This window comes from Calliopsis andreniformis, chromosome 6, assembly GCF_051401765.1.
Source record: "Calliopsis andreniformis isolate RMS-2024a chromosome 6, iyCalAndr_principal, whole genome shotgun sequence".
NCBI classification, from domain to species: Eukaryota; Metazoa; Arthropoda; class Insecta; order Hymenoptera; family Andrenidae; genus Calliopsis; species Calliopsis andreniformis.
The window spans coordinates 11,318,502-11,344,248 of NC_135067.1; the positions used below are offsets into that span (position 1 = coordinate 11,318,502).

The window sequence follows — 25,747 nt, forward strand, 5'->3', positions numbered from 1 at the left end:
AACTATTTTTCTTCGAAATAACTGAAGCTTAAACTATTACAATTGAACATGATACGCAAACCTATCGTCATATTTCCGAACTCATATTTGACCAATCACAGCTCTAGAAGAAATGCGTAAAACCAATCATAAGTTACGTTTCTAGCAATGCATCTATATTACATGACGAAATATACTTTAGCTAAGAATACATCAATTTAAAATTATCCAATAGGTTTTCAGAAAAAATTGCTATCATATTTTCAGAGAGTACGATTTTTACTTATAGAAGTTTTTGACGTTTTAACAACTAAATTATCTGTATCTAATTTTGATTCACATGTACCGTCGAAAGATTCGAAGAAGTTGCATCTCGATAACTAAAAGCTTATTGGAGCGTCAGCGAGATGTGATTAGTAGATGTTAGCAGTTTGCACTCTGCGCATTGTAATCTGTCGAATATGATCTTTTACGCATATCGAAAGATTTATCGTATTAGAATCGTTAATGAATATTCGAAGCAAAATATTTGTCTGTAATTGTTTCTTTTCTTAATGGTTAGGGTCGTTAATTCGTCTATGCAAAAGAATTGAAACACTTTAGCAGTTACTCTTGACTAGATACGTGATTTAACGCTTATTCAACTGAATTATTTTAATTCACTGAATAGGAGTAAAATATGATTATGGTACAAAAAATATTTTGTTTTATTGGTAAAGAACCTTCACGATAGATTCTTCACAAATATCACGATCCCACCATTATTTCAAATAACAGGATATTGTAACGTTTAATAATACTGGTTAATGAATATGAACACCATTTTAAGATGCAGTTACTGTCAATTTAAATTAATGGCGTTGTCATTCTTCATTAACCGATTATACCTCAATATTTCTGTACTTGTCAATATCACGAACAATATAAAATTGTAATTATACCAATTAATAATTTATGCGTAATGGTACTTACAATGCCGCTACTATTATTTCTACTTTTATTCTTAATTATTTAGATTCGAAAAGTTTGATAAAAAATGACAGTTGGAAATTTCATTTCTTTAACCATATTAATAATTAAATACTTAAAGCAAAATTCTTGCTTTAAAATGATAAAAAAAATAATGTTGTATAGATTCATTAACTATAATCTTTAAAAAATATATCGAACCAACGTGTTACTAAAGCTTCTTATATTTATAACGTTATTATTGATTTTAAACCCGTCAAATTTGCACTGACTGTTTTTAACATGACCGTTATAACGTTCGTTACTTTGAAAAATATTCGACGCGAAAATTTCTTTACATGTAAGTCAGGAATGGAGAAACGTTATTTAAAATTAAATGATAATTAATTCCGTATAAATGGTACGCCGTACCATCGCGGCTGACTGAAAAGGAGTTTAACGCACTCGATGTAAAACACGTCTGTTGTCCCGTTTTCATGAAAGACTAGAACATTTTTTCCATCAAAGTACGGTTATACGGTATTCGTTAAACTTAGTTCAAATTCCGTGACTGTTAATCGGAAATTAAATAAAAGAAAATAACCATAAAGTTACAGAGGAATCTAGGAACAGCTTCAAATAAACGGCATTGATTTAAAAGAACAGAGACAATGAAGATGGGACCCCCCTACACTCTATTTGTCCTCCGCAATGCGTCAAAAATGAATTTCACGTTTCATGGAATGAAACTCGTTCTATACTCTGGTATTTGCACAGAACTCGATAAACCACGAAAACAAAAGAAAAAGTGTGTATATGGCATAAATAGATATAGTAAATATGTAACAGAAAAATTGTAAATGGAAAAATAATTGATTTCGAAAGATTCGAAAAACATTGTCAATTTGATGTAAGTCTGGCTTAAGAGTTTAATCATAACTTCTAATATCAAATCAATGATTTACATGGTTCGTGTCAAGCGTAAGTGCAATAATACATACACATATCTCACGGCGAATTTTAAGCGAACAGTGCACACAAATCATGTTCCGATCAATTTTCTTCTGTTATTGTATTAGAATGATATCGGGATTATCGATTTATCGCAATCGTATTGACGACTAATAAACAGGTAGTACGAACAATGAATTTCTATTTTCAAGTCACGAACAATAAAACAACCCAGATAAGGAACACACAAGTAAACTCAATATTTTTTACGAATATTCAACTTTTGACAATTCTCGACGCAACACTAATTCCATTAATAATAGAAGAAAAACTGTCCTATGTTTTAAGTATGTATAAATTATCTTTAAACGCGCAAAAGAGGCAAATTCCAAGATATTTTAGTTCCTACGTGAAATAAATTGCGAAATTTTGTAATACTGAATGAATAAATTAGATATCAATGCCTCTATAATTCACCTTTGCGTTTATCCGTTTCAAGAGGCGCCTTTCGAAGTAGCTGCCGATTTTAGGACAGGCCATAGGTAAAATGGAGATTTCTCTAATAGCACGTTTCGATTAAATTTCATTACCAATGTTACTGCCATGTTCAGACTCTGCTCCTTCTCGTCCCTGAACCGTACGACTTTTTCCTCCGCGCTAAACATCGTAAACAACCGAATTGTCGGTCTCGACCAAGGATCGAACCGTGTCCCAAACCTCCTGCGTTTAGAAATCCATAATTCGATCGTTTTGCTCGTCGACGACTATTATCGCGTCAAATGACCGCGTACGAACCTCAGATCGTGGCATTCTAAGAAAACGTAGAGAAGTGTGTGACAGCGACGAAAATTCGAGGAATATGTCAGAGAGAAACGAAAGAAACCGTGCATGACATCACGTTAATCGATATAACAGGTTAATAGGTCAGTCGGTTCTCTCGTGTATTCAGCAGCGCGAGGTGAACGAGGGAAGAAAAGACAATCGGTGGCGAAGAAGAGGAGAGAAGAGAGAAAACACACGGATGTAAAGGTTCGAAAGAATGACTCGCGGATAGGCGTACCGAAGAGGAACGGTGTAACACGCATACCTTTCATTTAATCTGTCCCGTAGCGGAACGAATCTCGCGTGAAACACCAGCGACGGGGTAGAAGCGCAACAAAGCGAGATATCACTTCACCTTGGCACTATATTCCACGGGAATTATATCACAATTGTCATAACAAAAGAACACATATGAACATGGCTGGTGACGGGTAATTATTCTGGCTGTAGCACTTTCACGGCACATTTTGTTGTCCCCTGATAAGACATGATAAGGGAACCGTACGGGTTGAATCGGAGGGCCTCCTCTGCGGTTTCTTAGGGATACGCGCGTGCACCGTACGCGGATACGAAGGCACTGATTTTTTTTACGAAAATCCGCATTCAATCGAACGAAAATACACTACTAACAAGTGTCAGCCATCTTGTATTCGAGTGAAGCACAACCCAACGTCCCATGGTGCATCACGACGGCCGCTGGAGTTAGTGTCGGGTTTGTGTACTCGGCGAGATTTTCGAGGAGAATCGCCGCGCACCGGATTGGCGGAACGATTCAAATGGATTTTTCCCATTGGTCGAAACCTCATTGGTGAATTTTTCAAACGCGTCATGATGATTCTTTTGAAATGCGCTCGACGCGCTTCGATTTAAATTTGAAATGTCGTTTTGAATATGAGATATCAATGTGCATGCGATTTAATTTCCAGTATAATATGAAAACTTCAGGAATGACAATGTTCTTTTTTTATTATTTAATCGCATTTCAGTTATTTTCTAAGATGCTACTATGTAAACATAAATAAATATAAGAAAATATTTTTGAAAGGATTTTCTAGATTAGAACTTAAATTAGATCTTTCATTTATTATATTCTTTTATTATAATTCTTCAAATATATGTATAAACTTAACTAAGGGACTTGTTTCTTTTTGTTAAAAAAAATTACGAAATTATGTTTTCTTGAAATAATATAAAATAACATATCGTAAAAGATTTAAATTTTAGCTTATTTATTTTAAACGCACACCATATCACTTAAATATTGTTATAAAATAATCGTTGTACATCACTGAACTTTAAATATACAAACATACAATTATTTTTCTTTGGTTGTTAATACTAGTTTCGGTGCATACTTTTAAATACTTTTAGAGTTTTGTGCCAGTGTAAAAATGACGTAAGATCAATAACAAAAATTGTGCAAAATTGCAATAAGTACTATGTTACTTATTAGAAAGATATTTAACTCAATGCGTTTTGAACTACTTAAGAAAGGATAAAAGAAATCGTATGGTAAGGTCAGGTCTAAGTTAGGACCTCCCACGAAATAATATTTGGACGGTTTCGATACGTCATGGAATGTGACATAACTAACAATATCTACATTAAGTACATTTGTACAATTTTCAGTCGAACATTTTAACCACGATACATCTGATGCATTAGAAAAGTATATACCTATTCCTTGTATATTGTAATTAGTCAATGTCTCGGGTTTTGCTAATGCAGAGTATAAAATATGTATATGTATAGAAGTTATTAATCCTGAACAGTGTAAATGATTATTGATTAACTGACCCGTCACAACGTTATGAGGTATTCTGTCAAGTAAAATTTGTGCCCAGTCATCGGTATTGTTTCTACTGAAGTTACCAGACTTTGAAATATAAACATTATACTGATCAGTTTGAGTAATGTTAAATAAAGAATCCTTCATCAATAATTGCATAGTAAGATTTTGCAGTTTTATGCAAGATGATGTATTAAAATTGTCCACGTGTAAAACTATGGAACATTTTAATTTAATATCTTCTCCAAAGGCAACAGTATATCTATCGATTTTATTGCATTCACCGCCCCTTTTAGCTATGGGCAATGTCAAGTAACTATCAGTTTTGTTAAAATTGATATGCATAGTTTCCATGTTATCGCTATCATTTGTTTTTAAAGTACCAATAATTAACGGTTTTCCAAGAATATATCCTGGATTTCCGCTGAGAGGAAAACCTTTTTCCTTATCTAGTCCAGCCCATTCAAAAGTTATTTCAAATTGTTGAAAAAAACTTCGAGAAACATTACCTATATTAAAATACACATTAACACTACTAATTCCCATTGATCCATTGTGAGTGACCAAATACTTTACACCTGTTACAATATTGTAACATGTGCCATTGTAGCAAGATCCTGGTACAGTAATATTGTTACATGCTTTCCACGAATGTTTACAATAATAATTGGATAATGGTAAACATACATTTTTTGGGCAACTCTGCAAATTAAATTTTATTTTACTTTGTTTAAAATACGAGTTTAAAAAAAATAGTATATAAGTACCTGGTCTGATATCTTGATACGTGTTTCATTCAATAAGTGAGGCGATGTAAGAACAGTAAAGTTATTAAATACCTTTGGAAAAAGAAACATGTTTGTATTGTTTAATTCAGTTTGTAAACATTGATCTTTCCATTCACGAAGGTACTTCAAGGTTTTCTTGAATGTACACAATTCAGTAAATCCAGATTGTAGTAATTCTGTACAATATTATAAAAAATGTTCATTTAAAATTTTGAATACTAATAACAATGATTTTATGTGCATAATAATACCTACCAAAAGGTTCAATATAATTATTATTTATTCTCCACATGATGTCACCATCTTGATAAGGACTAGAAGAATTGTATTCAGGTACATGTAATTGATTTTCCCATTTCCACGTTAGTCTATTTGAATTTATTGCTTCCTTTAAATCTTTTTCAGTTTTGATACCCTATATAGAATAAAAAATTTAGAAATATGTGAATCTTAATAAAGTTTCATCATATATCATTTTATTTACACTATATTAATTCCTTACCAGGTCAGTGTTAACATTGTATGTTGGTGGCAGATTGTCATACAAAATACAAAAAAGATTGTTTGACAATTTTTCCAATATGAATGGAGTATTATTTCGTTCTATAAAATTTCTATTGTAACAATAACGCTTGTCAAATAAGTCTGCCTGATGGTTTTGACAATAGGAAAAAACAGTTAAATGGAAATCGTTGCAATCGTTGTCACAACAACAATTGACATCACAAAATGACATCTATTGCATGAGTAAAACAATTAAAAAATGGTTACATTCTGTATGTTATACTACAAATAAATTATTATGAAATATATTATAGACTTACTCTTAGATCACATTCGCACACATCAGACTCTATTTTATGAATATTATTATTTCTTGTTCCATTACTATACTTGATTTGAAGAGGTGTCTGCATAGTTGGTGTTGTTTCAATCTTTGTATCTTGTGTTGAATACATCATATTATTGGTACTAATACTAGTTGTATTATAGATACTTTCAACTGTAGTAGTCAATGGTTCTTCCAATGCATCTGTTTCTATTATTTCATCACATTCAGTTTCATTTATACATGTAAATATTTCTTCAATTTTTTTTGCATGTATCAAGTTATTATGCATAACATAAAAACATGTTAACAAAAATATTTTTGGAAACATCTTGAGTTTCAATAAATTATTGATACTTGCTTAATATTGTATGGTAAAAATATATAATATTTTTATTTCAATTCATAGGTGACACCCATATTTCTCAAAATTTCGTGTCACTATATGTAACTCAATTTTAACTGTACCCATACTTTCTGTAAGCAACTCAAATCTATCCATTGTATTAACTAAAACACTAGGTGACTTCAATTGTAATGTTATTCCCAAAAATTTATCTCTGAGCCTGTCTTTCCAGTTTCCTATTTACATATTCATATTAAAAATATATATAAAATAGTAAGAAAATAATATAATCTCAAAAAAATGATTTACCAATTGGTTTCCATGTATGACATTCTATAGAATGTGATCCAGGAGATAATGGAATGTTACAAATACCATAAGATGTAAATAGTATCCTGTCATATGTGTCTCTAGAGAATATTTGCAATAAAAGTTTAGGTGAATTTTGAAGGGTTTGTGTTGTATAATGTAGATCTATGGGATGGTCCCAAATAGATTCCTTAGTATATATATCCCAACCTTCTTGTGTCTGTCCTTCCTCGCAACCATTTAAAACTTTCCATCCGTTACCTATAGTAGAAATATAAACTTTCAAGTTCCACAACAATACATAATATTTATATAATAATAAAAAATTATATTACCAGCATGAAAACTCCATTTGCATAAAAGTTTTGATTCCTTAAAATCTTTTGCAGACGAGATTTGACCAATTATATGCAATTCAGCCATTCCATAATATCATACTGTCTTATCTTTTTAACGAAGTTGAATGTAAAATTCTAAATTTTACATATATTATATAATTTTTTAACAACGACAACAATCGTCGAATTATTGTTACTTTAGTAAAACACAAAACATTGTTCTACGTCTCTGATTATTTCAGTATAAATTACTGTTGCTAAAATGAATAGTAATCAAACCAAAATTCTAATTCGATCACCATTTCACTCATGATTCTACTCAGTTCCACTTTCCACTTTTAAAAGACAAACGAAAACAAAAACAACAATCTGTGACTTACAAATGCATTAGATGCGTTTAGTGATAATGCAAATTTACGCATTATGTAGTACGCCCTCTTAAGGAACTTTCATTGAATCAAACACCTAAATTAAATTATTTTTTTCATGTTACTCTTTTTCTCAATATTGTCCTACGATATTTGAACTTCTTTCAAAAGCTTTATTTATTACACACAATTCCTTTAACGTTCAACATATTTTATTATTTTCTATTTTCGTTGCTTTTCGAATTGTTTCTTAACAAAAAACGGATTCCAATTCGGTGCATTACTACCTACAAAATATTGAAAGAACTTCTTAAATTTGTTTTCAAAAAATATTTGACATATGATTTGATATGAGTCATCGAATTAGTGATTCGATAAACTGTATAAACATAAATATAGTATTTAATAACTACTTGTCATAGGTTATGTTTGTGAGGTAACTTTTGACGTTTGACAGCTACTGTTATAAAACTTCAGAGAAGATTTATTTTACAAATTTGTTATTTACTGTTTATCATAATACAAATGGAAGCTAAACCGAAAAGTGAACATTTATTGGCGTTAAAAGGTGGTGACATAAACGCTTCTATAATTATTTATTTATGTTATGTCCTAAGAATGCAATTGGTATTGATAACTGTGCATTGACATGTTGTTTTTAGTGATGAGATTAACAAGACCTACTCTTGCGAGTCCTGTAGTTGTTACATGTGATTCTACAGACCTTCCTGGTAATACGTTAAATAATGAACTTAAGAATGACTGTACAGCTCTACAAGGGATGGAAACACTTGCAATAGGCCAATTTATGGTTTTACCACAAAGTTTTGGGTACATATTTAACAGAGTATTTGATAATTGATTGCATTATATAAATATGAGTAATACTTTCAGGAACATTTATTTGGGTGAAATATTCTCAAGTTATCTTTGTGTGCACAATGGTAGCAATCAGTTTGTTAAAAATGTTACTGTTAAGGTAAGCTATATTTTTCTACATCTTGGACATTATTTGAACAAATTTTTTTAAAAATGCATAATATAGTGATTATATATACATGATTATGAATTGAACTTAACAATATTTCATACTATAGGCAGATTTACAAACGAGTACTCAAATTATTTCTCTTTCTGGTAATAGTGGAGTAATGAAGGATTTAGCTCCTGACAGCTCAGTTGATGAAGTAATACATCATGAAGTAAAAGAAATTGGCACACATATGTAAGAATATACAAGTAAAAGAAGTGTAGAATGTTCAAGTATAATGTAAATAATAGAAATGTTTTTCAGACTAGTGTGTGAAGTAACTTATACACCTACAAATATAGGTGCTACACCACAGTCTTTTAGAAAATATTATAAACTTCAAGTGGTAAAACCATTGGATGTGAAAACAAAGTTCTATAATGCAGAGGTAATATGATAATAAGAGTAACAAATTTTATTTAGTAAACACTAAATTGACAAAAAAGTTTAACACAACTGTGTTATTTTTTTTTCAAAGTCAGGTGAAGTATACCTTGAAGCACAAATACAGAATCTTACAGCAGGTCCAATATGTTTAGAAAAAGTTTCACTAGAATCATCTAATTTATTTAGTGGTAAGTACATTAATGTTCTCATGTTATGTTCATGTATTATGTACATACTCTACTTGTTTTAGTATCAACACAAAATACAAATGAAATGGGAGAATCTATTTATGGTTCAGTTAATGTATTAGATACTGACTGTAGCAGACAGTATTTATACTGTTTAAAACCGCAGTCAACTTTATTAAAAGATCCCAAAATGATGCACAATGCAACAATCATTGGGAAACTAGATATTGTTTGGAGAAGTAATTTAGGAGAAAGAGGAAGGCTGCAAACAAGTCAGTTACAAAGGATGGTTTGTTAAGTCGTCTATTCTTTTATTTATAGCTAATTAAGTTTTTCCGAATATTGATTATATTTCAATATTTTAGGCACTTGACTATGGTGATTTAACAGTTACTACAAAAGATATACCTTCAAACATTTATCTTGAAGAAGCAGTTAATTTTAATTGCCATATAGTAAATACATCGTAAGTATTATTGATATGTTATAAAAATTAGTATTTAACATTGTGTAACCAAAATTTTATAAAAAATCAAACTTATTGTTTTATTAGAGAAAGAAATATGGATTTGATATTGAGTTTGGAATCAAGTAGCTCTATAGCATGGTGCGGAATATCAAACACGAAAATAGGCACATTAAAACCTGGGTTATCAATAGACATTCCTTTATGTTTAATTCCATTGCACAGTGGTACCATTGTGAGTAGTATATATTTCGTACACAAATATTGTATTTATAAATAAGTATTAATATAATTTTATTCTGTTTTAGATCGTCTCAGGATTGAAATTGGAGGATACATTCTTAAAGAGAACATACGATTATGATCATTTAGCAGAAATATTTGTTAATCAAATGAAACAAAATAAAATATTAAGACGTTGAACTTTGGCTTAGAATAATAGAAATATACCGAATAAATATTAACATAAAAAGATATTTATTGAATAATTTTTACCAAGTTTTCATAAATATGCATCTACTGTAGACATTTTTTCAGTTTCACTTGTTGCTCCTACAGCACATGCCAATAATGTTTGGACATCTTGAGGTTCATTCCCACCAAAAATATAACCATTTGCTTTATCCACTGCATTTTTTACTTGTAATAACAGTGCCTGATTGGAAATGTCTAATGGTATAAAACTAACAAGACTATAATCTTGTATCAATGATACAAAAGCTTCATTCAGTTTCTTGTACCTAAAAATATAAAATATTGTATATAAATCAAAAGTTCTATTATAATAACATGTACAAATTATATAAGAGAAAACTCACTTAGATGTGAACGGATTTTCATCAAGTTTATCTAATAAGTAGTTTAGATCAAGTACTTCTGTATAAAAATCTATATTAAAATCCAGACAGTGACTGAATTTCTTCATTTCATCAAACTTTGTCATAATGTTAACATGAGGTAGACCTAACTTCAACATGGTGGTTGTGCAAAGAATTAAGGAAGATAAGTATTTACCTATCACCAAAGATATTAGCATGAAAAATTTGAAAATAATTATTACAATTACTAATATAGGAATTGTTAATATAAGTAGGTAATTACCAGCATCACTACAATGATGAGAATCCACAAGATGTACACTGCATAGTCTTACTAAATTTTCTCCTAGCTTTTCAGCGATTACACTGATTGAATTATGATGTGTATATAATTCCACCTATTAATAAATAGATAAAAACTTAAAAATTTGTAACATAGTATTACATTATATAATATTACATTACCATCCTTTTACCTGTCCTGGACAATCAAAAATAAGATAGTAATCTTTCAAGTTTAAAACTTTTGTAATTAACCATTGTACATTAGCTTCTAAAAATTCCATACAGTAAACTAAAGCTCCGTTTGGTCCAAGTCCATGATGCAACATAACTTCTTCATGTTTTATTAATTCAGATATATCTATGGCTGGCTTGTACTCCATGTTTTCATTTGCTGGATCTAAAAATACAAAAATAATAAAATTACTGAAAAATGGTTATTGTTATTGCTCTGTTATATACTACTAAGTTTGGATTTCATTAATTTATACCAATATTAATAACAGCCACTTTTCTGCCAAGTTTCTCCAAGAATGTAGACATAGCATGACAGTAGGTAGTTTTCCCACTCCCTGGTGGGCCAATAACTAATTGACCAAATATTAGACTCATATTTCTATTCTTTTATTATAATATTACCATGGTTTTATTTTGTTTATAGCTGTAACAATAGCTTTCAAAGTATCAACATCATAGTCCTTTAAAGATATAGAGACCAATAATGGTTTATCTACTTTAATTTGTTCAGCAATATATCTAGCAGCAGCTACAGCTTCTATATCGTCCTTTCCAAATAAGACCCTAAAATTAATATTTGTTATTTAGTGTTATATAATAGTTACTCATAATTATAAGAGGTAAATATATTTTATAATGACAAAAAACTTACTTAGTGGAAAATATACTATTGTTAAACTGATGGACTGCAGGTCCTCGAGTTACAGCTATGAGTGATCCAAATTTTTTAAAATGTGTTACAATCAATAATATGCGATTACTGAAAAATAAATATAAATTATATGAATATTTTATAACTTTTGTGAATGAATTTTGTGTGATTACCTGTAAATTTTTAAAACAATATCGGTATGATGACCATGAGTAACAATTGCACAAGCATGATTTTTCATATTTTCTATGCTTATTTCTAATTTAAACTAAAACTAAATCAAAATTACATAAATTTTAATTAAACTTAATCTTTCCAATGATAAAGTAGTTTATCATACAATCATAAAACACTATCATAAAACACCTACTCTTCAATCTTCAGTTCAAACTTCTGAAATTTCTTCTTGTTTTACGCAAAATCAACATTCAATTTATGCTTGTTTATCATTTTTAGTACTTTTTAAAGATATTTGTTGTCTATACTGATATTATTATAGTGTCTTTTTTTATTGAGTTGGATTTTAATCTTACAGAATAAGATTATAGATAATAATAATAATAATTTTAAATAAGATAACAGATGAAATGAGGTCTGGACAAATGAGAATTTAGAAGAATTAAAAAGATTGAAGAAGAACTGATCTATAACGAAAGTGTTTTAGATAAAACTTATTTGTAATTAAAACTCATTTTCTTCATCCGTGATATAGGAACATTTTCGTTTATTTTTTAAAAGTTTGCTCTGATTTGCTTTACGAAGAGAATAAAATCGACACGATGACTATTTTTGAAGTAAAAAAAGTTGCTTAAACTAAAAGACGTTGAAATAAATTTTCATTACCGAAAAATATGTAACATTAGAGTAAAAATTTGCGGGGAATAACTAAAGTCTCTAGAAACAGTTACTTTCCAGGGTCCTCTGGCGATAAACGTAAATTTTGAAGTAACAAGCTCGAATAGATTCTACTCTATAATGATTCATATTCAACGGATAATCCATATTACAATTTCGTGAATGTGTCGTCGCGTTTCTCAGGCTCGTCGCGTATTTACAAGTTTGAAACATTTCGCTTAGAAACGCGAATGTACATTTCCAGATATCGTTTCTTTAATCTGTTTCCGTGCTATGAGACTTCATATTACTTTTTTTTTACCGTTGATAGTCTGAATATTTAACAAGAGCGAAGTGCATGTATGAGTTTCCGAAACGGACTGGTCGATGTTAAGGACAATGTCATTATTCAATAAACCGAAGAGGAATATCCGTCGTCGGCCGTTCAATGACGATGACGAAGATAATGAAAATAGGATGGAGGTGGAGGACACTCAGCCTGCAAAGACTAAGGCAAAGAAGAAGGAAAAACCGAAGCAGACGCTCCTCAGTTTTGGAGAGGAGCTGGAAGAAGGTGATTTTGTGTATATCTGTGGACACGTATACCTACAGATTTACCTTACAAAACGAAAATGTTTATAAATTTGACTTATCTTTCATGCTCGTCTGATAGTGATAAGAATTTTTATCATATTTATGATTCTTTTGAAAATATTTTTACATAATATTACATAAAATGTCGTCAAATATATTATCATTTTTGTGAATTTCATTATCCTTTTTTTCATTTGAAACAGTATAATGGAATAGTTTGAGTTTATGAAAAGTATTATGTAAATAGTTATAATGATTAATGCACAAACATATCGGATGAATTATTTCATTCTAAAAATTGATTTCCAAATTATTATAATGACGTGTTTCATAAACAATTCTAATAACTCTGCATCTTATAGCTGACGATGGGGAAGTCTTTAAAGTCAAGAAATCATCAAGGAGCAAAAAATTGATGAAACAACTTGATCACGAGAGGAGAAAAAAGAAAGGTGAAGAGAAAATGCAAGTGGACTCTGAGCAAGCGAACATGTCCATTAAACAGGAAAAAGATTTAGAAATAAAGACAGATGATCTAGTAGTAAGCTATCTCTATGATGTTTTATTATTATTAGAACCAATTCAATTTAAGTCATTTATATTTTTGAAATTAAGGATTTCATTTTTTTCATTATATGTACTTCATTTGGTAGTTGGTATGCATTGAAGAATATGATAAAAATATGTGTTAAAGTATGTCAGTGTGGGAGTTATTCTGACCATAATATTTAAAATTATTAAAGGAAAAATAATGTATTATATTTATATTTTGTATTTTACTGATAATGTATACCATTTTTTAAGTGTCATTTAGTGTCAATTGGTATATTGATTATTAATTAATTATTCAAACTATTAGTATTGTCTATGTTTATTGAAGATTTTAGATAACAATAGATTATTTTTATTATCAGGTTAAGATAAAAAATACAGGACCTCTGATCCTGAATGGAAGAGCTGCATTGGCAGCTGGAAAAGATGACTATACATCTGATGAAGAGGAAAATGAACCACGTACCCATAAATTTAGAAGAAATACAGATAAAGCTGACACTATGAAAATTCTTCTGGAAAGTATGTGACAATTTCAAGTAGCCTATGAAACCAGCTAAATCATTCACCTTGTTTATGATTTTATTAAATGATTCTACTAATTATTGATATATCTACAGGTGGATGTATTCCTGATGCTGCAATGATTCATGCAGCTAGGAAATGTAGACAAAAGGCAAGAGAATTAGGAACTGATTTTATTCCTATAGAAGAACAAAGGTATTAGTTTTTGATAACAAAATCATAGTGTCATCAAATATATTACTCTTTAAGTATAAAATGATATGAAATGATTAAGTATAAAATGATGTCTCTGTACTTTATAGTATAGAGATATTAGATTTTATAATACTTTAATTTTTCTTAAACTCTGAATATACTTAACATATAATCACTAATAAATGCAACAAAACTTACAGTGATGATAAGGGCAAGTCGAGGCTCATTAGGGAGGAAGACCATGACAGAAGTGACGATGATGATTCTCAAGATCGAATCGATATGACCGTCAATACTGAAGCACGCGATAAGGAAAAAAGAAGAGAAGCGTTTCTAGCTTCTCAAGCTCCAATAAAACGTTAGTTTCCCTTTTTCTTTCATTCGCCAAAAAGTTCTGCATAACTGTATACTTAATTTTATTCTTTAGTTTCAGACGATGAAAGTGAACATGAGAATGAAGAAGAAGAATGGGAAGCTCAGCAAATTCGAAAAGGCGTAACAGGAGCTCAGGTAATATTTTTTTCTGTTTTACACACTGAAACTATTTTTTTTTTTTTTTTTTTTTTTTTTTTTATAAGCAACAATTAAATTATACAAAACTACTTTTAGATTGCAGCCGCACAGCAAGACTCTATGATGCAGCAACAGTATTCACTGGGTATGAATGTGAATCAAATAATTGGCTCTGGGGTGCCCTTAGAAATGGTAATGATGCCAGCTCCACCACCTCCACCAACTATTCAACCTCCAGATCCAACAAAAATAGTACCAGTTACTCCCCAAGAAGTCATTAATAAAATGCGTGCAAGGTGGTAAATTATTACAAGTATTTCAAACAAATTCCAAAATAATTTTCTTCTAAAAAGAACATTCTTTAACGGATACGTGGTTATTGAAACATTTTGTACGTAATAAACATATACTTTATAGATTGGACAGTTTAAAAGAAGTGCATCGACGTCATCAGCTAGATCAGGACCGTTTAGAACAAGAGTTAGGACAAACGATGAAAGAATTGGACGATGGCGAAATACGTGCACCGCAGCTTGCACAGCGCTTCAGATATTACCAAGAGTTGCGTGGGTATGTCACTGACTTGGTAGAGTGTCTTGATGAGAAGGTGGGTTTATACGCTGTCACGTTTTTTTTATGTGCACTGGGGTTTTCCATGCAATTTTTGGCTGTGTAAATTATTCAGCCTCATTAGAAGTGATGCATTTTTCTTACTAAAATTAATTTATATGTGCTTGTAGTATTGTATTTATTTACTTATTTTTCGTAAAGAGAAGATATCAAAATACAAGATTCTGTTCATTCATTATATGCACAAATTTTATGATACATACTATAGCAGACGTTTTTCAAAAATTTCTTTAATTGAAATTTAAAAAATAAAGATAAATTTTTAAAAAATGCACTTTTTTCTATATTGCACATTGAAATAATAATATAAGAACTTTCTTGAAATGAACTTGGAGATACATTTTTTTACTTCAAGTACAATGAACAATTGTACTAGTTTATTAATTTTATATTTAATATATTACATTACTAAACTTCCATTCTAAGAAAGAAAAATGCATATAAATAATCGAAATACTTGACAAAATTATAAAGCATGAACTGTAAAACATGATGTATAATTGTATTGCCGGGGGTCTGTATCTTCTCTGTATAAAAAAATTATTTGTAACATAGTTAAAATTATTTTTAAGTACTTGTAAATAATGAAAAGATAAATTAATACGTGTGGTAAGTAGATTGACATTAATTTTCAATTTTTTCCCTAAACAAAAGATATCCAATGGCTATGGAATTATCTTGAATGTTCCAGCAAATGTAAAATGTTTATTAATTAATAAAATGTGATTATCTTCAATTATTTATACTAAAGTGGTAACGTACATAACATTTTCTGGAGCAGTAACAATTCTTAAAGTCATTGTGTTAATTCATTGTGTGAATGTTAATGTGTACCTTTTTTGTTAGCTGCCTCTGGTTGTCGGATTGGAGCATCGTTGGTTAGATCTTTATAGCGAACGTGCAACTGAATTAATGGAAAGAAGACGGCAAGATACAAGAGATCAAGCAGAAGAAATTACAACAACTGCAAGTCAGTTATTTTAGTACTAATCAATTATCACATCGTAGTTATTATGAATTCACTAATTTCCTACATCATTTTCAAAAAGCTGTGTAAAAATTCACGATTTTAACAAGATTCGTTTAAAAAATTATAGGAGGTCAACCTATACGAAGAGGGCCAGAAGTTGAAGCTCGTATTCGTCGAGCCACGGAAAGAGAAGGAAGAAGAGCTCGTCGCAGAAGAGCCAGAGAATTAGCTCCTACATTACCGAAACACATTGATGGAATGTCCAGCGACGACGAAGTTACTGAACAACAAAATCTTGCGTTTAAGCAAACGAAAGGTTGTACTTTATCAAATTTTATAAATATATACTTTATCAAAAATTTATTCTAAGTTAAATTACCATGTTAATTTTGTATACATTCCTTTTTTTTTAACATCTTTATATATTTATTTCAGATGAGATCGACAATGAAAGTAAAGACATATTCGCTGATGTGATGGATGAGTACTGCACAATAAGAGGAATTCTTGTAAAGCTAGAATCTTGGAGAGAAACTGACAGAGATACTTATATGGAAGCTTACGTGTCCTTGTGTATACCTAAAATCATTTCTCCTATCGTTAGATTGCAATTGTTAACTTGGAATCCTATTATGGTACTTTCATCATAATTGTTATATGTTGCTACACTTGATATAACATTAAAATTTCGGTATATTTTACACTGCGATATTTCCTTTTTCAGGAAAGTGCTGATATTGAAAGAACAAAGTGGTATAATATGTTACTTTTATACGCATTGGATAATAAGGAAACAGAAGACTCATTGAAAAGAGATCCAGATGTTAGATTGGTACCGTCTACAGTTGAAAAAATTGTTGTACCTAAATTAACATGTAAGATCACCTTATTCAATATAATTTAGACGTTAGTTTCTTTCGTGTACAGAATATAAAAACATTACAATAATTTATTAATTTTTATCTATAGCTATAGTCGAAAGGATATGGGATCCAATGTCTACTTCGCAAACATTGCGACTTGTAGGCACAGTAAATCGTCTTATTAGGGACTATCCAAACTTAAATGAGACAAGCAAACCATTAGAAGCATTATTTAACGCAATATTAGAGAAAATTAAATCAGCGGTAGAAAATGACGTTTTCATACCGATCTTTCCTAAACAGTGAGTATATATTCTAAACACTTCTCAAAAATAGTGTAACAAATAATTGATAGTAATAACTACTATTTTCTCAGAGTATTGGATACGAAACACCAATTTTTTCAAAGACAATTTGCAATGGCTGTGAAGCTTTTAAGGAATTTACTAAGTTGGCAAGGTCTTCTTGGTGACGCGCAGCTAAAAAATTTGGCACTCGGTTCGTTATTAAATCGATACCTTCTGGCGGGTTTGAGGGTTTCTGCACCTACTGATGCTTTATTCAAAGCCAATATGGTAAGTCGATAATTTTTAATTCTCTTTCTAACATTTGAATACAGTATAGTTTGAAATTGATTTTTTTTCTTTATTATTGTTCAATTTATAAGTAGATAAAATGATTTTTATATTTGTTCGGTAGGTGATGAGTACATTGCCCCGTGCCTGGTTACAAGGGGAAACAATAGATCACCTGAGGATGTTTGCTACACTTATTCAGCATCTTAGTGAACAGCTAGATCAAGCAAATCCAGCGCATAAGTAAGTGTAAATTGTTATTACCAAATATTTTTTGGCGCGATTGTAAATGACAAAATATTAAAGTATCAAGTTTTTGATGTTTTGAATTTTTTCTATTAAAAGTAAACATCAATTTGTTAAGCGATAAAGTCACATCGATTTAACAAGTAAATTAGAATTGTAGATTTTTACATAGTTTAAATTCATTATTCACTTTTACAGTGAAGCCTGGGAATATTCGAAGTCCATCCTGAAAATAATCAAGCCTTTGTAATGTATTAATTATGTATGCATTTCTTAATAATATTTTGTGGTATTTTTATTTTGTGGTATTCATTAACATGCCTATCTATAATTTTGTATGCAACTGGAAGAATCTTGTATATGGTGAATTACAGTACAACTAGGTGTATAATATATCAAATTGTAATTTTGTATAGAAATGAATTACATAAAATTATAGCACACTTTCCAACAGCAGTTGTAAATAAAAAGAAGCAGTATGGCAAAATAAATATGTATATATCATATTGTGTTCAGCTTTCCTGTAATTGTTGAATTAGATAAAATGTTTTTGCTACGTTTGCAAAGTTATTAATTAACTCGTTCGTATGATTATATTTTTTATATTTGCTTCTAATTATATAATTGATAGTATTCATAATCACATAGAGGGTTTACTATTTACAATTTTTTTCCACAGTAATTTAAAGTTCAGCATCACGATGTATATATGTATTTTGTAGAAAAACTCAAAATGTGAAATAAAACAAATTTTGTTCTATTTCTCTTGTAGTTGTATTTGTAGAAATATTTATTACATACCTATAGTATATGTATTTTATAATTTATTATGAAGTTATTCTCAGAGAATGTATAATATTTAGGAATGATAATTTTAAAGAAAAAGAAAGCTATCTTATGCTTCATATATTACATAAAAATATACAGAGAAAACGTAATAGTCTAATTTATACGATTGAAGATAATTTAGAGAGGAGATAAGTTTTACTCACACAGATGGTGAGGACGTGTTCATGGGTCACAGAGATAGGGACAGTAAGGGTCATCTCTTGACTTTTATGAACTCAGTTCACTTTTGTTAAGCTACTATTACACACCATGAGATTCACAGGTATAGAATAAGCACTTTTATTTATAATTTTAAACAAATTTTCTATTAAATCATATAACTAAACATTTATTAAGTAGTAATGTTGAACATATATTAATTTTAAATAATTAAAATATTTTAAGAGTATGTTTAGTGTTATAAAAAATAAACACTTACAATTATGTATGTTAGATATCATGTAAAATTTATTATATAATTGCTATAATATAACTATAAATGAATAGAGACAACATAATTTATAGAATTCTTTTTAAAGATGATGTCATTGAAAACAGATTGACTTAACAATCATAATGAGATAATGAGATTAAATTGGTCAAGCTTGACATATTCTATTTACATATTGACTAAAGGAAACTTTTTTTTACAGATAGCAATCGCATGTTACAAACACTGATATATAAGTTGGCAAAGATTGTACTTGTATGTTTTTTATTGAATAACAATAATGTTGCACACTGTATATTTCAATCAGGAAAAGAATATACGTATTCTTATAGTGCATTGTCAAGTACTGGTGTTTTGTTGCCATCTGGTGCCTCATCGTCATGGGGTTTTCATGGAAAACTTGTAATTCAAGCAGAACAAAATGTAACAACAATGAAGGTATATCTATTTTACAATATCAAAGCAATATTAGAACATAGAAAATAAAGATGAAGAAATTTTGTTTGCTTCTATCAACATTCAAAACTATTTTTAACATTGATTCCTAGCATACTGTATTATAATATATATTTCATACTTTTCTACAGTTAGAATCATTGAAGATGACTATATGGAATGGAAAAATAGAAGAAAAAGGAGAAGATCATGATATCCCTAATGATATAGATGAACTTTTGAAACCATTTCAAGTTACATATAAAAATGGTCTGATTGAAAATTTTAGTATAGAAGCTACTTCTGCTTGGTCTACAAATATAAAAAGAAGTATTGCAGGAGTTTTACAATTAGATCTTGTTGGTGTAGGAAAGGAAACTGCATTCCATTCACTTGAAGTGAGTGATCATTATGAAAGAATCTGCTTGTAGCTTTAATATTACTGTAAATTTATATTTATGTTATAGAGAAATCATTATGGTCAGTGTAATATTGAATACGTCATTAATCTTGAAGAAGAAAATGAGTGGGTGATAAGAAAATTTTTAGATCCTCGAACATGTATTGGTCATCCTAACTATGCATGGTCAAATGTTCCCAAAATGTTGTGCCCTACTAATGATCAAGTACGTATATATTTCTGCATAAAAGAATAAATTATTGATTATATAAAAGAGAATATATGAATGGTATAAAATTGGTTAAAATGATGTGCAACATATATTTTATGTGTACTTAGAATCCAATATTGAAATCCAGTGAAAGATTATATAGAGTTAAAGTAACAGAAACCTTGAATGAAATATTATTTATCAATGCAACTGGAGGCATATATGTTCAACCTTTTCAAAGTTTTGGAGAAGCACAGTTTCATTTTACGAGGTATGTTTAGAAAAGTAGAATTTATTCATTCTGTAACAATTTAAGTAAAACAATAAAAAGAATTTCTATATCTAACACTTTTTTATCTAATTTTTATTGCAGACAAATGTTTAAATTAATTTCTGTAAAAGATATTATAAATAAAATACCAACTAAAGATTTATACCCTAAAGTTCTGCAACATGAACTCCCAGATGCTGATCTTACCCAAGGCAGAGGTATTCCTGATAAACGTTCTATATTTAGATCTGTAAGTTACATTTAATACTTTAATTTTAGCTATAATATTTAATTGATAAATTATATTTTATACATGTACATATATGTTACAGATAGGATCTCTATTAGATAGATTGAGTCAAAGATTGGAAAATCCTGGCTTAGATACCGAGACTGATAATTTACACAATACAACAATTTCTGTTTTATTTTATTATCTTGAAATGTTAGATGTTGCTGATTTACGTACAGCATACAATAAAATTTCAGGAACAAGTTACAAGGAAGAAACCATAAGGTGCTCAGATGTTTTGTAATTTTTAAAGTACATGCTACTAATTTATGCAAGAGAATAATCATTGAATTTGTATATTATTATAGGAATATGTTTCTCGAAGCTTTACCTCAAATTGGAACAAAAGAAGCTGCATTGTTCATACTAGAATTAATCCAAGATAAAAAAGTATCAGATATGTCCGCGATTCAACTTCTCACTCAGTTACCATTCCATATACGAAAACCAGACGTTCAATTATTAGTAAATCTCCAAGTATTTCTGAACTTGCCAGAGAAAATTTCTATCGAAGTTCAAAATACTGCTATTCTTACATATGGTACATTGATTTATAAAACGTGTTTATTATATTGTCCATATGAGATGTTAGATGATTACGTACGTTTGTACCTTGATAAGTTCACAGGTAAGAATTATTTAATCATACATTTTTCATTTTATTGAATTATCATGTAATATTAATATATAAACTTATAGAAACGAAACAGTATGAGAAGAAAATGGTTTGGCTAGAGGGATTAGCAAACATACAATTAGGAAGAGTGGTTGAATTTCTAGAACCTATCGCAAGTGGTAGTAATGCAGAATCACGACATTTTCGTGTTCTTGCTGCTTGGGCATCACTTCCTACTGCTCCTCTAAGACCCGATGTTGTGAGTAATAAAAAACTTAATATAATGCAAACAATTATTAGATATTATTCCCTGATTCTGATTGTAGATATATCCAGTCTATTGGCCAATTTTAGTGAATAGAACGGAACACTTAGAAATGAGAGTAGCTGCATTAACGTTACTTATTGTTTCTAGTCCTACACCAAGTAGATTAATATCATTATATTGGTACATGCAAAGTGAACCCAGTCAACATTTATATAACTATTTTTATACTACTTTAAAATCTATGGAACGTACTACATACCCCTGTTATGTCCATATGTATGTATAGATATCGCTTCATTTATAAAATTATCGAATACTGTGTTGTATTAGTTTTAAAATATGTTTCTAATTATAGAGGTGCTATAGCTGCTCAATTTACGCGAGTGCTTCGTCAACCATCAAAAACTCAATATATACTTACTGGTAATTATGTGTTTGATTACCAAGATACATATAGAAAATTTGGTGCTTTGATACATGGTACTGTCATCGCTAATCCTCTGACAAATATTCCCGAGGTGTTGCATGTAACATTAAATACTTATGGAAGTGGGAACAATATTAATCATGTATCTGTAAGTTTTACACTTATTATTTTTCCATTAAAAACTGTTTATACAATAATACACTAATATTCTCCGATTTTTTAAATGTGCAGTTGTATATTAAGGCTGAAGGTGTCTTACAATTATTATCAACTTATCTGGAGGGTCCAACACAGGTAAAGGACATTTTAAACCAATTCAAGTTAGATCAAAGAGAAAACGCACCTGTACATTTAGAAGTAATCGCACGCATTCAAGAGAAAACAGTTTTATGTCTTCATTTGAATGAAACAACTATCAATAAAGGAGTTAAATGTAAGATTATTAATACTTGAAGAAACATTTATAGAAAAGCCACACGATTTTGTTACATTGTCTAGTTAAATTACTTTTTTAGATTTGTCATCTTTACCTCAAAATGTATATCATATGTATCAGAACATGGAATTCCATGTGAACCAACAACGTATTAATGTACCATTAACAATAGAATCTGTGCAAGTCACAGATCTAGGAGCCAATGCAAGACTTGCAGTCACTACAACATCGTTATTCTCAATGAGAGGAAATTTTACACGTGTTTCAGTTGGCCGTAATAATCATGTTATTTTACGGTATAAAAGAATTGATTACATTTTTGCTTCTTTTTAGAATATCTTATATTATAAACTAATTTGTTTTAGGACATCTATTCATCGATCAGAAATAATTGAGAATTATAATCCCTTGATCGATGTTTGGCATACTGCAGAAAAAGCACATTCCATTCATGGATATCTCCCAATTAATATTACACTTGGATTTGAAGATCGTCTTTTCATTTCATATAACACTCCAGGAGGTATTAATAATTTTCATTAATAAATTTCAGTAACAGATTTTAGAATGTATTAAATTATAATAATGCATTCTTGTAGAAAATCTTAAAATGGGAATTACAGCTCATGTTCGAACAACCACTAATATAGTAGGTGCGAATATTAAATCGAAATTAAATTACTTTTGCCCTACTTGTTCACGATTAAACATAGTCACAAAATCACCAACATATAAGCCAAATGTAAGTAATGCATCGATGCATCTTCTGATTATTTTCAATTTAATTATTTTCAATTTCCCTTCCTCGCAGGATATAAATATATTTCAAACCGAATTAGCAGAATTAGGAGGTCAAATATATGTGAAACTTTTTGATTGCGAAAATGCAATATCACGTGAAAAATTAATTCGCGATGTCTTGTCTTCCCATCAAGCTAACTATCCGTAAGTCAAGCCTTAAAACGTGATAAAAATGATAAAAATGATTAATAATCACATCATATTTTCTAATTGTCATAGAATTTGGCCGGGTCTGCAGTTTGCTTTTACAGCACTTCATTTCTTAGATTACTGTACATATGTACCACCAAAAGGTAGCTGTGGTTTAGCTGCTTATATTAGTACCATTGATACAACTCGAACTCAAGTTAGTATATCAATATTTCTTGTATATCTGTAGCATAATCTATAAATCTTTTATTAAACATGATTATTAGGTAAGATTTGAATATGTCAGAGGTCCGAATCATCATATGTTCTCTTTAATACGTCGCAATGTCGATTCATCAGAAATTCTTCAACAGTGGAATTTAGCTGCACTTTATGAAATTACCAGTTGGATATCTGATACAGTTAAAATTAAAGCAACAAAAATTGTACCAGATGAACAAGTTCTCAAAGTAAGTTACATATTTTTTCACATAAGTAAAAGCATAAAATAACTGAATCTTTGTTATGCAGTTCTGTTTGGAAATGGAGAAAGAGATACCTTGGGAATGGGACTTTTTAAGCACTAAACCAAGTGATCCTGCTAGAATCACATTAAATGCCATTTGGGGATTTTCTGATACTGCAAAAGGTAAATGCAGCGGTTCTTCAGTCACGTTACATTTACTTGGTGAAATTAGTGAAGCTCAATTGGAAGAAGCAAAAGAAGCAAAATGGCCTTACAAAGAATGCCGAGAACTATCTGAAGGGAAACATACTGTTCCATTTTCTGATGCATGTTATGAAGTTTCCAGAGAATTATCGACTCTAAGAAAATATCAAATTATTGCAGAGCATGAGAACGTAAGTTTCTTAATAGATTCTAGATATAAGAAGAACATATTGTAATATTATCCATATAATTATGTTTAGATTCCTGCAAATTTAATGAGACTAGCCTGGAAATTCCGAGCTTTCTATGATTTAATCGGCGGAAATAGTAGTGCTGATTCTACTGCCAAGGAATTTACAGTCACTGCAGTATTTCCAAAGGATTCGGATACTGGTGAATTATCGCTGAACAATGATACTGTAGTTATTGAATACAATTACAATTTTATCGATTACTTTTTAACAAGAACCAGAATTCATAAGTATATGGACTTTTCAATTATGAAAACATTTTTTGGTAAGTCAGTGTGCAGCTCTGTAATATCTACTTAAAAGAGATAGTTCATTATTTCTACCTGCAGAACTGATTCTATCTGATTACAGTACCTTACCTGTCTTAATCACTTCCAAATTTAGGCACGTGTGTCGTGACGCCCGACGATATAAGGTCGATTAACAACGTAAATTATTCATTCCGCAACAAACGTGAAGTTCTGTTGCTTGGGCAGTGTTACAATGAGAATCCAAATTATGCTTTAACAGCCCGAAATGATTTATATGGCGTTAACGTCAATGTATACGATGAAATGGACACTGTACGAATTCTACCGAATCAAACTGGAGGAATGTTGTATAATAATACAATTTATATTCCACTGCCACAAAGTTTTATATTCCATACTTTGGGTTCGAAAAAGTAATTAATAATTAAATTGATATTTTCATGATAATGATATCATTTGTTTTTTGACAAATTTTATTATTTTTCTCTCTTGTGCATGTTTATTTATCATATTTTGAGATTATGATAATTTAATTAAATATTATTATGTTTCAGGGTAAGATTAGACAAGAATGCTATTGATGTAATAGTTCCTAATCTCTATTTATACATGCATTGGACCCAAGAACAAATTCTTTTATTTTTCCCAACATATTTGCTGGAATTCAGTTGTGGTATTTGTGCGCTGCGCTTTCCCAATACGGATAATTTATATGAAAAATTATAATGTCTTATATTTATAAACAAAATTGATTTAATACACGAACATTATTTTATTCTAAATAATGTATATTTTACTACTTCTAATTATACACCAACACGACTAAGATGTTGTATAGTGTGTGATGTATTTAGAAATAGTATTTATTTTTAAGAAATATAAAATTATAACTTGAAAAAATTTGTAGATATTGTAAAAAAAAATTGAAAATTTGTTATTTTGGAATATACTGATTTTATGTACGAATTCATAATTCTAGTGGGTTA

General features: G+C 29.8%; 7 protein-coding genes across 11 annotated transcripts in view; 3 read left to right on the forward strand and 4 right to left on the reverse strand.

The window, feature by feature from the left end:
- Rhogef2 (Rho guanine nucleotide exchange factor 2) overlaps window positions 1-3,356 on the reverse strand; it is a 40,626-nt gene extending 37,270 nt beyond the window's left edge. For 3 of the 4 annotated variants that reach the window (XM_076379834.1, XM_076379835.1, XM_076379833.1), the window contains exon 1: window positions 2,966-3,356. The gene's annotated coding sequence lies outside the window, so the exon portion shown is untranslated. The remainder of the gene's footprint in view (window positions 1-2,965) is intronic. The other variant, XM_076379837.1, reaches the window with a different exon arrangement.
- Window positions 3,357-3,926: 570 nt separating this feature from the next.
- LOC143180070 (tectonic-1) lies at window positions 3,927-7,422 on the reverse strand. The gene is made up of 8 exons (XM_076379595.1): window positions 7,097-7,422; window positions 6,762-7,022; window positions 6,521-6,688; window positions 6,102-6,466; window positions 5,780-6,013; window positions 5,533-5,692; window positions 5,257-5,453; window positions 3,927-5,191 (listed from the first exon to the last, which is right to left on the reverse strand). Exons 1-8 carry the CDS (start codon window positions 7,182-7,184, stop codon window positions 4,103-4,105), a joined length of 2,562 nt encoding a protein of 853 aa, XP_076235710.1. The 5' UTR covers window positions 7,185-7,422; the 3' UTR covers window positions 3,927-4,102.
- Window positions 7,423-7,585: 163 nt separating this feature from the next.
- On the forward strand, window positions 7,586-10,012 carry LOC143180936 (trafficking protein particle complex subunit 13). The gene is made up of 10 exons (XM_076380997.1): window positions 7,586-8,035; window positions 8,130-8,298; window positions 8,362-8,446; window positions 8,565-8,692; window positions 8,762-8,885; window positions 8,976-9,072; window positions 9,135-9,361; window positions 9,438-9,538; window positions 9,626-9,773; window positions 9,847-10,012. The coding sequence occupies exons 1-10, from the start codon at window positions 7,993-7,995 to the stop codon at window positions 9,958-9,960; spliced, it is 1,236 nt and encodes a 411-aa protein (XP_076237112.1). The 5' UTR covers window positions 7,586-7,992; the 3' UTR covers window positions 9,961-10,012.
- Window positions 10,013-10,040: 28 nt separating this feature from the next.
- LOC143180937 (GPN-loop GTPase 2) lies at window positions 10,041-11,251 on the reverse strand. 2 transcript variants are annotated; one of them, XM_076380999.1, is made up of 5 exons: window positions 11,130-11,251; window positions 10,833-11,064; window positions 10,640-10,754; window positions 10,357-10,552; window positions 10,041-10,278 (listed from the first exon to the last, which is right to left on the reverse strand). In XM_076380999.1, exons 2-5 carry the CDS (start codon window positions 11,019-11,021, stop codon window positions 10,041-10,043), a joined length of 738 nt encoding a protein of 245 aa, XP_076237114.1. In that variant the 5' UTR covers window positions 11,022-11,064; window positions 11,130-11,251. The 2 variants fall into 2 exon arrangements, with proteins under 2 accessions (XP_076237114.1, XP_076237113.1); XM_076380998.1 differs by having other exon boundaries at window positions 10,833-11,038; window positions 11,130-11,250.
- LOC143180939 (proteasome assembly chaperone 3-like) lies at window positions 11,154-11,827 on the reverse strand. The gene is made up of 3 exons (XM_076381000.1): window positions 11,701-11,827; window positions 11,528-11,635; window positions 11,154-11,439 (listed from the first exon to the last, which is right to left on the reverse strand). The coding sequence occupies exons 1-3, from the start codon at window positions 11,766-11,768 to the stop codon at window positions 11,274-11,276; spliced, it is 342 nt and encodes a 113-aa protein (XP_076237115.1). The 5' UTR covers window positions 11,769-11,827; the 3' UTR covers window positions 11,154-11,273.
- Window positions 11,828-12,489: 662 nt separating this feature from the next.
- On the forward strand, window positions 12,490-18,700 carry LOC143180281 (PAX3- and PAX7-binding protein 1). The gene is made up of 16 exons (XM_076379898.1): window positions 12,490-12,935; window positions 13,318-13,496; window positions 13,870-14,029; window positions 14,128-14,227; window positions 14,428-14,585; window positions 14,655-14,737; window positions 14,837-15,036; window positions 15,158-15,347; window positions 16,217-16,340; window positions 16,468-16,656; window positions 16,776-16,975; window positions 17,065-17,215; window positions 17,310-17,505; window positions 17,580-17,778; window positions 17,903-18,021; window positions 18,223-18,700. The coding sequence occupies exons 1-16, from the start codon at window positions 12,749-12,751 to the stop codon at window positions 18,272-18,274; spliced, it is 2,487 nt and encodes an 828-aa protein (XP_076236013.1). The 5' UTR covers window positions 12,490-12,748; the 3' UTR covers window positions 18,275-18,700.
- A 691-nt stretch (window positions 18,701-19,391) lies between these two features.
- Window positions 19,392-25,649, forward strand: LOC143180071 (uncharacterized). Its single transcript, XM_076379596.1, has 22 exons — window positions 19,392-19,396; window positions 19,489-19,741; window positions 19,891-20,136; window positions 20,206-20,364; window positions 20,478-20,620; window positions 20,723-20,870; window positions 20,953-21,137; window positions 21,221-21,540; window positions 21,612-21,787; window positions 21,855-22,072; window positions 22,152-22,371; window positions 22,455-22,656; window positions 22,739-22,955; window positions 23,025-23,182; window positions 23,259-23,401; window positions 23,471-23,604; window positions 23,680-23,806; window positions 23,877-24,059; window positions 24,121-24,450; window positions 24,520-24,775; window positions 24,895-25,174; window positions 25,316-25,649. Exons 1-22 carry the CDS (start codon window positions 19,392-19,394, stop codon window positions 25,485-25,487), a joined length of 4,275 nt encoding a protein of 1,424 aa, XP_076235711.1. The 3' UTR covers window positions 25,488-25,649.
- Window positions 25,650-25,747: the final 98 nt, after the last annotated feature.

Bases quoted from the DNA above. Each gene is read 5' to 3' on its own strand.
- LOC143180070 (XM_076379595.1), bottom strand. From the start codon at position 7,184: ATGGCTGAATTGCATATAATTGGTCAAATCTCGTCTGCAAAAGATTTT. The intron at 7,023-7,096 runs GTAATATAATTT...TTTCTACTATAG, and splicing joins CAAATGGAGTTTTCATGCTG to GTAACGGATGGAAAGTTTTA. The intron at 5,454-5,532 runs GTAGGTATTATT...AATATTGTACAG, and splicing joins TAATTATATTGAACCTTTTG to AATTACTACAATCTGGATTT.
- LOC143180939 (XM_076381000.1), bottom strand. From the start codon at position 11,768: ATGAAAAATCATGCTTGTGCAATTGTTACTCATGGTCATCATACCGAT. The intron at 11,636-11,700 runs GTAATCACACAA...TTTATTTTTCAG, and splicing joins ATTGTTTTAAAAATTTACAG to TAATCGCATATTATTGATTG. The intron at 11,440-11,527 runs GTAAGTTTTTTG...TATTAATTTTAG, and splicing joins AATAGTATATTTTCCACTAA to GGTCTTATTTGGAAAGGACG.
- LOC143180071 (XM_076379596.1), top strand. The intron at 20,137-20,205 runs GTGAGTGATCAT...TTTATGTTATAG, and splicing joins CTGCATTCCATTCACTTGAA to AGAAATCATTATGGTCAGTG. The intron at 22,073-22,151 runs GTATGTATAGAT...TTCTAATTATAG, and splicing joins TACCCCTGTTATGTCCATAT to AGGTGCTATAGCTGCTCAAT.
- LOC143180936 (XM_076380997.1), top strand. From the start codon at position 7,993: ATGGAAGCTAAACCGAAAAGTGAACATTTATTGGCGTTAAAAG. The intron at 8,036-8,129 runs GTGGTGACATAA...TGTTGTTTTTAG, and splicing joins ACATTTATTGGCGTTAAAAG to TGATGAGATTAACAAGACCT. The intron at 9,774-9,846 runs GTGAGTAGTATA...ATTCTGTTTTAG, and splicing joins CATTGCACAGTGGTACCATT to ATCGTCTCAGGATTGAAATT.
- LOC143180281 (XM_076379898.1), top strand. From the start codon at position 12,749: ATGTTAAGGACAATGTCATTATTCAATAAACCGAAGAGGAATATCCGT. The intron at 14,586-14,654 runs GTTAGTTTCCCT...TTTATTCTTTAG, and splicing joins TTCTCAAGCTCCAATAAAAC to TTTCAGACGATGAAAGTGAA. The intron at 16,976-17,064 runs GTACTTTCATCA...TTCCTTTTTCAG, and splicing joins TAACTTGGAATCCTATTATG to GAAAGTGCTGATATTGAAAG.
- LOC143180937 (XM_076380998.1), bottom strand. From the start codon at position 11,250: ATGAGTCTAATATTTGGTCAATTAGTTATTGGCCCACCAGGGAGTGGG. The intron at 11,039-11,129 runs GTATAAATTAAT...TTGTATTTTTAG, and splicing joins AGTGGCTGTTATTAATATTG to ATCCAGCAAATGAAAACATG. The intron at 10,755-10,832 runs GTAAAAGGATGG...ATTTATTAATAG, and splicing joins TTTTTGATTGTCCAGGACAG to GTGGAATTATATACACATCA.